Here is a 12036-nt window from a genome sequence, read left to right on the forward strand (position 1 = left end):
AAAATGTGAATATGATTTTCAGTAACCATAAATTTGGTAGGGGCCCCATATATTCTATAAAAACTCTATACTCAAAAACATTAAAAATATTTTTATAGTTTACGGTCGAAACGAAAATTTTGCGAAAAAAATTTTGATAATCTTGCAAACATTAAAACTATAAATTATTTGGGGGCTCCCTGCAACTTTACAGGACAGATTTTTCAGGTAATAACTAATTAATTGTTAGGAAAAAATTTTAATTTAAATAGCCGAAAGTTCTTTAAAAATTTTTCCGATATCAGTCAGCAGTAGTAAGCAGTAGTAAGCCCCTTCGGGGCCCCCTCGCTCCGGGGGCCCGTGTTCGATGGAACACAGTGGAACACCGGTAGTTACGCCACTGCCGCTTCATCCTAACCAACACGCATACACTCCAGGGAGATTAACAGACTCAGACTCTGCCTGAGTGTACTCAGTGATAAAACGGGTGGAAAGATCGATGGCCCACAAAAAGTTTACCCTGGGTGTATTTATTGACATTGAGGGTGCGTTTGACTAAAAAAACAACCCAGACACGTTAATCGGGTGGATTTGCAACATGCTAAGAGAATCATACACATCAATGTGCAGGGCGTCAAAATTAAACGTACGATGATCAGGGGCTGTCATCACCACTACTGTGGAACATGGATTTGGACAGTCTATCGTCCGCCTGAATAATGGCTCCCACTACACGATAGCCTACGCGGATGACTTAGCCTGAATCTACATTGGTACGTAATTACGGATCCGTTTGGACTACGTGATTGCTATCAGCCAATGAGATACCCGAAAGGTTTCACGTACCTACGTGAAGGAAAACACGGATAGAAGTTGGTTAATTCGAACTTCATTCCATTTTTTTGCGTCCGTGCAGTCCGTTGTGCTATTTGTTTTTTATTGTTATTTTTGAGTTTTTAGCAAGATCATGTCATTCTTGTGTATGTTATAGCTTTTATTAGTTACACTTTCTCTTTATTTGTTTAATCTTTGTTTATTTATTTTGTAGTATCAGCAGGCGATGGCAAAGGTTTAAGCCAAAAACACAGAAAATTAGTTAACGAAATGTTGATTTTATTCGTTTACGCCATAAAACGTCTATGGGATCCGAGAACCCCTTTACAATCAAGGCATAAAAATAAGTTAAAGCAATTGTGGGAGGTCATACCTGTAAAAACACGAGTAAAAGTATAATGTCATTTTACGGATACGCATGTCTCTAGTGGATGAACTAAAAGTCACGGGTATACTGGACAGACTCACGTATCCGTAATTACGTACAAATGTGGATTGGTACAAATTGTGCTTTGCGAACAAATGCAGGTGGCTCTTAAAATTATAGAGATATGGTGTGCAAAATATTTTATATATTAATTATTTCATTTTATAATCCACTAACCCTAACCCAGACTATCACAAGTTATAAGTCGGAAGTAAAATACCTAGCTCTGACACTCGATAGCAAACTAAATTTGAACTCACACATTTCCAAAAGAGTACAGAAAGCATATATCTCTTACGAGCAGTGCATGGGCACAATTGGCGAGACCTGGGGCTTCTCCCCCCAAGGTGGTTGGTTATGTGGATCTACACAGCTATGATAAGACCTTTAGTTACCTACGGCGCTCTGCCTGGGGCGCTATAAAGTGGATCAGGTCACAATTTGTCAAAAACAAAACCATGTTTCAACAATGGCTTGCCTCCACATAACGGGAGCTATGAGAATCACACCAAGCAGGAAGCTTTGGAAGTCATGTTGTGCCTGACGCCCCTAGACATTTATGTCAAGGAAGTCGTCCTACTCATAATGATACACTTCTACTGGAATGAACAGTGTAGGGACAGGCCTGTAAAGATCTCGCCTCTGGCAAGAAGAAACAAACTCGCTTCCTATACTGGAGGCTCGAATTGACCTTGCCTCGCTAATTTTTTCACCAATTACACAATCAACACAAAGGGCATTGATACCAATTGGACAGTGAGTACTACTAATATCTATTCGGACGGTTCCAAAACTAAAACAGGTTCGGGCTGCAGTGTATACTCCAAAGACCTCAATTAAACACAATGCTAGCATTAGGCATTACCCCAAATGTCTTTCAAACCAAAATATACGGCATAATTCTAGCGCCTGAACAAATAATCGGTAGCAGCGTTACTGATAAACCGGTAATTATCCACGCAGGCTGCAGACAAGCAATTCTTGTCAAGACCACGCCTCATTTCGGAATCAATGCAACAATGCCATCGTGGAACCTTAGTCCACAAACAGAGTGGAAGTCGGCTGAAGCAAGGGGCACAACCACGGTAAGGCAAATCAGGCCGCTGACTGCCTTGCCACCTTGCCAAGAGGCATCTTAACTGGTCACTGTGAATTCAATGGCAATTTTTTTAAAATGAAACTAAAAGTCCACTATGCAGGGCATGTAACCATGAAGACGAGGCAATGGAGCATGTACTTTGCGACTGCCCTGCTTTCTCGGCAATACGTAGCAGCATTCTAGGTATATCCCATCCATCCCTTGAAGAGGTTAGAAGGTCCCTTGGCGATATTATCTGCTGATGACGCTTTTACTTGTCTACTTGATTAAAGTTTTTTGGAAAGTTACAGTAACACTTTTTTGAGGTGTAGAATGGGTCTAGTGAGACTTAAGTGGAGTGGTGCTAGCACCACCCTCTGCAATTACAAATACAAATACAGACGATGTTAAAATGGCCTTATCTAAAGTTGGTAAGAAGCAGGATGAAAGCGAATTCTCCTTGGGACATCATGGAATAGGGGAAAGAGGGAATATCGTACTACAGTTCCTTCTGGAACATTGTCTGTATGCTATGAGTACTTTCTTTATGAAAGCCGAAAACCGAAAATAGGCATGGAACAGCCCTGACGGAATAGAAAAAACGAGATGGATTATTTTATCACCGACCGATGTTACAGTACTAACTCGGCTATCGGCAGGTAGTAACCATAGAATGGCCAGGGCAACACTCGCTATGACGAAAAGCAATAAGAATACCATAGAACCAGAAACGAGCACCTAGAAAATATAAATGAAATGGATATAGAAATACAATATTCCTCCATAAGGGATTCGATAGAATAGCCCGGCAAAAACAATGTTCAAGAGTAAATAACAAAGAGGAAAAACTCTCAACAAGTACAAAACTTCTTATGAAACAGAGGCGAGAAATGTTACAGAAACAGCTAAAAACGCAGAATAAAAGCGGATAAATAGAAACATACCAAAGCCTATACGAAAATATGTTAGGAATTATAACAACAAATGGATTACGACGACTATCGAAGAGAGTAAAAGCATACAAGTATTCAAGAAAAAAACTCTCAACAGGAAAGACAGAGATTAATAAACTGGAGAATAAAGACCCGGTAACCCACCACAGATAAAAAAGAAATCCCGAGAATCATAAAAGACTTTTAATCAAACCTTTACAGCAAAAGACTAGAGAAAAAAGGACCTCCAGACAATCCCTCATATCCTTAATCAGGGATTGGAAGAACTGTTGGAAGTAACTAGGTGAGAAGCTACTTACAGCTCCTGGTGAAGATGGTATTGTGGCCGAGCCAGTCAAGGAACGGGGAGAGATATTACTGAAAGCAATAATAGTCTTATTTAATAAATTACTTAAAGAAGCAACAGCCTCTACAGACTGCAATAATGCCATAATAGTTATCATGCATAAAAAGGGAATATTACCAACCTAAACAATTACAGTTTTTGGATCGGGTAGGGTACTAATGACTATCTACAGGTCATTAAAACCTTAATAAAAAAAACCATCGAATATAACAAAATGCTCGTGCTAGTGTTGGTGGATTGTGAAAAAGCGTTTGATTATCAAACACAACAAAATATTCAATGCATTTGCTTACTACATATACAGGGTGTTCTGTTGATTATGTTACAAACTTCTAGGGCAGATAGAAAACGTCAAAAGAAAAACAAAAGTTCATATAAACATGGGTCCGGAAAAGCTTCCTCAGGGAGCTAGAGAGAGCTCTTTGAAAATAACCTTTAAAAACTAGTTTTTTTTAATAGCTCCGGAACTACTTTAGCTACCGCAACCAATTTTGGGAGGTAAATTATTGTTAGTACGTTTATTCTTTTGAACCTACTAAATACAAAAAATATTTACCAGGGGCTTCAGAATCAGGGGGGTATTTGGTAAATTTAGGCCCATTTCTTTAAGACTTTAATTTCTGCCCGTTTGGGCATTAGATTATGATGTTCCTATGCTTTTTAAATAAAAAGGAGCTCTTAGTAAAAGTCGGTAAATATCACCGTTTTTGTGGAAATTGACTAAAACCAAACTAAGATACAGCACCTGAATTAATTATTTTAATAATAATAATGCTAATTCATTGCCACTATCAGTATTTTTTAAATTTGTCACTGTTAGTATTCTTTACATGATATGAATTCCCTTTTTATTACGGTTAAGTAATGGAAGATTACACTTTTGCTGAATACGCCGATATGCTTTTAATTTATGGGGAAGTTCGATGTAATGTAAGAGTTGCTTCTCGACTATATAAAGAGCGGTTTCCCGAAAGGCGAATCCCAGCTCACACACTTTTTGAAAGGGTCAATCAACGGCTCAGGGAGACTGGCTCCGTTCAAATAAAACGCCAATATAATGGCGCGCAAAGGAACATCCGAATCCCGGATTTTGAGGAAGAAGTGCTTTAGCGATTTGAAGATAACCCATCAGTAAGTACTCGAGCAGTAGCTGATGCGATGCATGTAAATCATGTTAGGGTATGGAACGTTGTTAAGGAACAGCTTCTTCGGCCCTACCACCTGCAAACGGTGCCATCATTAGGACCCAATGATTTTATGCCCCGCGTAAATTTTTGCCAGTGGTTTCTTGACCGGTGTACAGAAAAACCTCAATTTCCAAAATATGTCCTTTTTACTGACGAGGCTTTATTTACAAAAGAAGGCATTTTTAATTCTAAGAATAATCATGTGTGGAGTGAGGAAAACCCTTATGGTATTCATTTTAGGAGCTATCAACATAAGTTTTCGGTCAATATGTGGACCGGCATTGTTGGAGAACGCTTAATTGGTCCAATTATGTTGCTTCCTCGTTCAACGGGAAATATTTATTTAAATTTTTTAAGAAATGTACTGCCAGAACTATTAGATGATCTGCCCCTAAATATACGACAGAACTTATGGCTACAACACGATGGAGCGCCAGCTCCATCGTGTTGTGTTGGATTGGCCGCGGAGGCCCTGTCACCTGGCCAGCGCGCTCACCAGATTTGACATCCTTAGATTTTTTTTCTTTGGGGGCATATGAAAAATCTCGTATATGAAACTCCATCAGTCGAGTCAGAAGAAGACCTGGTGGCCAGCATTTCCGCAGCTGCTGAAGTAATCCAAACCACGCCTGATATTTTTAACCACGTCAACCTTAATATGCTGCGTAGATACAATAAATGTATAGATCGTGGCGGCCGGCATTTTGAGCAATTAATATTTTAAGTTTATTTTTGTAATACCAATCTTTAATAAAATTTGTTTACGTTTCTAAAATTGTTAATTTGTGGTTTTTTATTACACTTAAAATCATTTAAACATTTTATGCCTCAAGGTAATTAAAGTGACAGTTAATTAATTTGAGTACCAATTTAATAAAGTGGCTACCTTAAATTTTTTTAACATTTATTTTTTATTTACGCCAGATTTTTTTTTATTGTTTATTAATAATAATAGGTAATTCATTTTTGTATCTCATAACTTGCTTTTCGTCAATTTTCACAAAAACGGTGATATTTACCATTTACCGACTTTTACTAGTACCTTTTTTATGTAAAAAGCATAGGAACATCATAATCTAATGCCCAAACGGGCAGAAATTAAAGTCTTAAAGAAATGGGCCTAAATTTACCAAATACCCCCCTGATTCTGAAGCCCCTGGTAAATATTTTTTTTATTTAGTAGGTTCAAAAGAATAAACGTACTAACAATAATTTACCTCCCAAAATTGGTTGCGGTAGCTAAAGTAGTTACGGAGCTATTAAAAAAAACTAGTTTTTAAAGGTTATTTTCAAAGAGCTCTCTCTGGCTCCCTGACGAAGCTTTTCCGGACCCATGTTTATATGAACTTTTGTTTTTCTTTTGACGTTTTCTATCTGTCCTAGAAGTTTGTAACATGATCAACGGAACACCCTGTATATACAACCTATCTACAACCAGGCAACTATCATATCATATCTACAAATATCATATATCATATCTACAACCAGGCAACCGGAAGTGTAACAGTATTATGAAAATACTGATAAATTTAAGATACAACGTGGAGTTCGACACAATCTCGTCTAAGCTGGTTACGCTTCGGAAATACATGTTCAAAAATATTGAGCTGAAGAGTCTGGGTATAAATATCGATGGAAAAGATCTCAATCACTTCCGATTCGCCCACGACATTGAATTGATAACAGATTACTTAGGTAAAACGGAAAAAATGCTGTCAAAACTGACATCTGCTTTACACAAAGTTGGTCTTAAAATCAACGCTATAAAACCGGAATTCTTAACAAACCTGGTTTCTAGCCAATACCTTCTGGTACAGGGAATAGAGATCTTTCACCTGACATCTTATAAATATCTAGGACATGAGATCAGAATCTGAGCAAAGATAATCAAACATGTGAAATCAAACAATGTGAAAGATAAACTTATATTTTTGTCAGAGATTCCGTTGTGCATTAAACACAAGTTTTTTGATCAATGCATACTGCCTTTCATGACTTTAGAGGTTCACAGACGTATATACAGGGTGGGTACTCTAACTGGAATAAAGTCACTAGCACTCTTGAGAAATATATTTTAGAAAACCGCAAAAACAGGTCTACTAAGACTTTTTGCAGTTGAAAAAAAATTTCAACCCCTCCGAAAGAGTGGCACCTAACTGTACTTAATTTCTTTAAATGGGATGATGGAAATTAAAAACGAAATATCCCACTTTTTATGGGGTTTTAGAGGTTATGTCAAAAATTAAGAGCCACACACGCTTAATGTCTTTAAAGACCGCATTCGTAATATAATTAGGAATATTTCTCCAGACACAGTTGAAAATTTATCGATCCTCTGGGGTACTGCTGAACTGTTAATGGCGGCTACTTTCGGTATTTGATAAAATACATTTTAACAATGTGGAATGTAATTTATCAATTTATATAGCAATAAAGTGTTTATAAAAAACATTGTATATAAAACATGTCGAGATTGTTCCAGAGAATCCAAAAATACAGGAGATTAAGATTTAAGAAAAACATATTTTTTTCTGTCTCACTTTTTTGTGACACACACACTCAAAATATACCCGATTTAAAAATAAAATTAACGTGTCCGAGGATTTTCCAAAAAAAAACTCTCCCTTTAATTGATTTTATGCGATAATAAACCATACCATTTATATCGTTACCAAAATTTATGTACATATATGCTTATGTATCGTATTTGTTAGCATATTAATTTATTACATTCCTCATCTTAATGCTTCGCCTTCTTGTTTTTATGAATCTCATAGCTTAGTACTCAGATTTTAAATTCCCTTCGAGACAAATTACCACACCTCTCACCTGACATCTATGTAGTTTCTCTAGTTCGATGTACTCATTTATACTTTAAAATTACACGAATTTTAAGAAACCCTGATTTATACTAACCTTATGATATGTATCTTTCTGCCACTGCTTCACCTTCTGCATTACATCATTCACGAGGGCGTCTCTAATTTTGGAATGTAAATCACATCTTCTGTCTGCTTCGACGAGAACACCTTTCCAAGCTGCTTCGGTAGTGCCATATTCGGGACCTTTTTCTATTATATCATTCCATTTTTTTGACCTGCAATAAAAGGCTGAATTTAGAGTAGAAAAAACCTAAAAGACACGAAGCTACTTCAGATTTTTTAATCAGAGCAGTGAAAGAGAAATAATACTCATAGTCAATAGTCATTTGGAAGGAAAGAATCGCGTTATAGCCTGATTCCTTGAGGCTTAAATAGACGAGCAAAACTTGAACAGATTACATAATATAATAACACATACAACATACATATTAATGACAAACTAGAGGTACTACGGGCGAATGAAAATCTATAACAGCAAAAAATACGAAGAACAGCAAGCTGAAGGAACGAAATTCAGGAAAAAAACCCTTTTATTGGCAACCTCAAAAACTCTAACTTAACTCGCGTTGACTGTCGTTTAATTGTTTTCAAGGTAAAACTGACTAAACAATTAAAACTGAATAACATGTCATGAAATGCGTCTTTTAAAGTCCTATGGAACAAAATGGAACTAAATGAGGCCCTCAAACAAGATGAAATATTTAAAAACTAGACACTACAGATGAAAATATTAAATTAAACGTAAGTAGAACTCTAAATTAACATTACGAATCAACTTTAATTACAAAATACGAATAAAATAGTACAAGAATTAGAAGTATAATTAATGTATTTACATTTTCATAATAATATTTTTACAGCTACATCTAATGATCCACAGTGCAGCTACTGCTATTCTGAAAACATTAGGAGATCGAAGGTAAAAATCAAACCAATTCCAGAATAAGATCCATAAAATACTAACCGTTACCGTTAAACGGAAACTTTCCGAAACCACAACAATTAGACATATCCATTTCATAAAGATATTGAGAATTTCTGAAGTGCTCAATTAATATTATCAGGGGAGTGATGTTGTTAATTCAACACTCAACGCAAGACATATAGGTGACAAACAGAACACTTCCTGTGGGAGTGAGAGCAATAAATTTATGAGAGAAAAAGGATAATAAAAATGAACATACCATAGGGTATTGATTCCTTTCTTCTATATACTTGAGCTGCCCGTCACTCCCGCTACTGGCCGGTATTTTCGATAATCGGCAAGGTTTTACGGGATTAGTTACTTAATTTGAGTACTAGTGAAGTATACATTCAAATGCGTCGAATACATGAAAATTATTCCCTTTTAAGTGCTTGTCTCACGTCTGGTTCCTCGTTCATTTTTAAGAGGGGAATAAGGAATTTTGGTGTTAGCGAGCAGACATATTTTTAGATATAGGGGTCATTTAAAATTTACTTAGAGAAGTGAGATTAATATAAGTATTTAAACAATTACTGCAAGTAATGCTAATGCGATTACTGAACACTTCCGAATCACCGCTAAAAAACTAATGACTGCCTAACTGGAATGCTCCAAGTCCCGATCATATCCGAAACTAATGGATTAAGAAACTATGATCAACACACCACCTAACTTCTTAGGCAGAGTTTTTCACGCCAACCTTAACACTCCTTAAGATCCCTCAAGTTCGAAGAACTACCTCATTGTGAAATTTACTTAATGGATGACTTTAATCTGCCTCACTGCACTTGAACAAAAGCTGAAATTTTTCCAATGGCCTCATCAATGCCTGCAGCTCCTCCAAATGAGGTTGAAACTTTCTGCGGTTCTGACGGGTGCTCCTTTCATAACCTCAAGTAAGTAACATTGCTAATGATGCTGACTGAATCTCAGCTCAATCTTGTGTTCAATACTAATAGCGATCTCAAGATATATGATTCGAATAAGTCTCTTAATGATATAATAAAGACATTTTAAGAGGTAATACACTTGTATATAGATAAATTTGCGCCCTTAAGAAGATATTCCTCGAAGAAGCTTCCTATTAATTATAGAAAAGAAAATTATATACAAGCGATATGTTAATTCTAATTTATATACAGATTATATTTTCTTTGGCAGAGCTTTTTAAGAGCAAAGTGCAAATCACTGAAGAGGCAATGTTCTCAGGAGTATGTTGAGATTACTGAGATATCTCTCAGGTCCAATTTGATGAATTTCAGAGGTTTGTAAGATTCAATAGAAATAAGGTTCAAAATCCAAATGAAATTTACTATAAAGGCACTACTATGTCACCTGGTCCTGAGATAGCTATTCTATTCGCCGAATATTTTTCTGCAATTTAGAGCCAGATGACTTGAACCAGCTTTTAAAGATTTACATTTAACGGGATTATCTACCTCAATTTTCTGGATTGGATATAAGCAAAGGGCCAGGCCTAGATAGTCTTCCCACCAGTTTCTTGAGACAGTTTAGCTATCTAGTAGTACGGCCTCTGTGCTTCAAATTTATGCCTCCATCAGGAATTTTTCCTTCATGCTAGAAAAAATTTAACAATTCTCAAATGACAGATCTATCAGCATACTAAGTACCAATCCTAAGATGTTTGAAAGTTTTATCTGCGATGTTATGACTCTCTCTTCAATCACAACTTATCAATGCACAGTTTGGCTTTGTTGCTGGTCGTTCTACTGTGTTAAATCTTCTAACGTTTCCTGACTTTCTGGCCAGTTCCCTAAAGGAAAGTTTTTAGGTCCATGCCTTGTACACAGACTTCTCTAGGGCCTTTGACAAGGTCAATCACCAAATCTTACTTCATAAAATAAAGAGAATTGGGGTATTGAGGATTAGGTAAGGCTGGTAAAGGGACTCATGATGCTGTTTTTAGCTTTTTGGAGAGTGTCTATGTGTCCTTGAATTTTGGAGAATCGGGGAAGGCAGTATTTTGTGATCTAGCCGCGGCATTTGGTTGTGTAGATCCTGTTGTCTAAGCTCAATTAATATGGTTTAAAAAATGTAGCATTGCAATGGCTGAAATCCTATCTATCAAATAATACTCAGAGAGTTACAGTATCTGAATGTTTATCTGATTCTAAATCCCTTAAATCTGGAATAGCTCAAGGTTCAGTGTTAGGACTACTAGTATTTTTGCTGTATGTGGTGTGCGTTAAACAGGTTTGTGTTTAATATGGGTAAGACCTTTATTAAAGGGATTTAAGTGTGACCAGGGCATAATGTTGTGAAGAGTATCCTTTGCAAACCAAAGAAAACTGCAACTTCTTTGGTATTATCATTGATGGTCGCCTTCGATTCGAAGAACATTTCCTAAGTCTTGCATCAAAATAATCATCTGGATGTTTTGCAGTAAGAATGGCAAAATATGAGGTGGGAGAAATGGTTGCACTTATCGAGTCTCATCATGACATGCCTTTTTGGGACTTAAGTAATAAAGGGTTAGTGAACATAATTTTTGTAAATCAAAAAAAAAGAAGTTAGATATGTATGTTCTGGGGGGTTAAGAGAATCTTGTAAACTCCTCTAATTCATATCTCAAAAATTCTAACTCTATTTTTTCTTTTTAACCTGAAAACAGCTACTCTTATTCATAAATGTCCTACACCTTCCTCTAACACTGGTCATATGACTTATCAGCTAGATAATTTTCCCCTACCAATCTCTACACCCTCCCTTACCAGAAACTGTTTATATACCTCAGTAAAAAATTTAGGACATTAAATATTAAAAAGCTCAAAAGCAAATTAAAATTCCTTTTATTAACTAAGGCATGTTATAGTCCTAATGAATTTTTTAACGATACCTCTTGACCTAGCCTCTAACATCATTTTCATATTCTGTAATACTTTTGTTTTATTATTGTTTAATCTACTTCCTCCAACTTCTGTTTTTAACAGCAGTTTTACTTATCCTTAAGCCGGTTTTGTTATTTTTTGATAATGTGTTTTTAAAAATTTTATAGTTTAGAAATATGTTTTGGTTCTTCTATGAATTTGTAATTTTTTTGGTTTTTAGAATGATTGTACACTTTGTCTTACATATTACGCACATTTTCTATTTTTTTGATTAGAAGAACTTAGGTTATTCGAAATCAAGGTTATAAATCTAGAGAGATTCCTGTACTATCTGGTGTGCCACAAGGGTCACACTTAGGACCTTTGTTATTCAATATTCTTTTTGCTGATGACATGAAGATACCTAAAAGTAAAATCGCCTGATGATTGAGGTGACTTGAACAGGTTGGCTATTGGTGCAATGATAATTTTATGGTTGATATATTATTGATCATTCTTACTACATTAATAACAATATCCTTGAATCTGCTTCACACA

General features: G+C 36.0%; 1 protein-coding gene across 2 annotated transcripts in view; it reads right to left on the minus strand.

Moving 5' to 3' along the window:
- LOC126744523 (protein kinase C and casein kinase substrate in neurons protein 1) overlaps positions 1–12036 on the minus strand; it is a 95043-nt gene that overhangs the window by 28397 nt on the left and 54610 nt on the right. For both annotated transcript variants that reach the window (XM_050451962.1, XM_050451961.1), the window contains exon 3: positions 7721–7901. In XM_050451962.1, the coding sequence (XP_050307919.1) occupies positions 7721–7901 (181 nt within the window). The remainder of the gene's footprint in view (positions 1–7720; positions 7902–12036) is intronic.

The sequence above is a fragment of the Anthonomus grandis genome, chromosome 14, assembly GCF_022605725.1.
Source record: "Anthonomus grandis grandis chromosome 14, icAntGran1.3, whole genome shotgun sequence".
In the NCBI taxonomy this organism is placed as follows: Eukaryota; Metazoa; Arthropoda; class Insecta; order Coleoptera; family Curculionidae; genus Anthonomus; species Anthonomus grandis.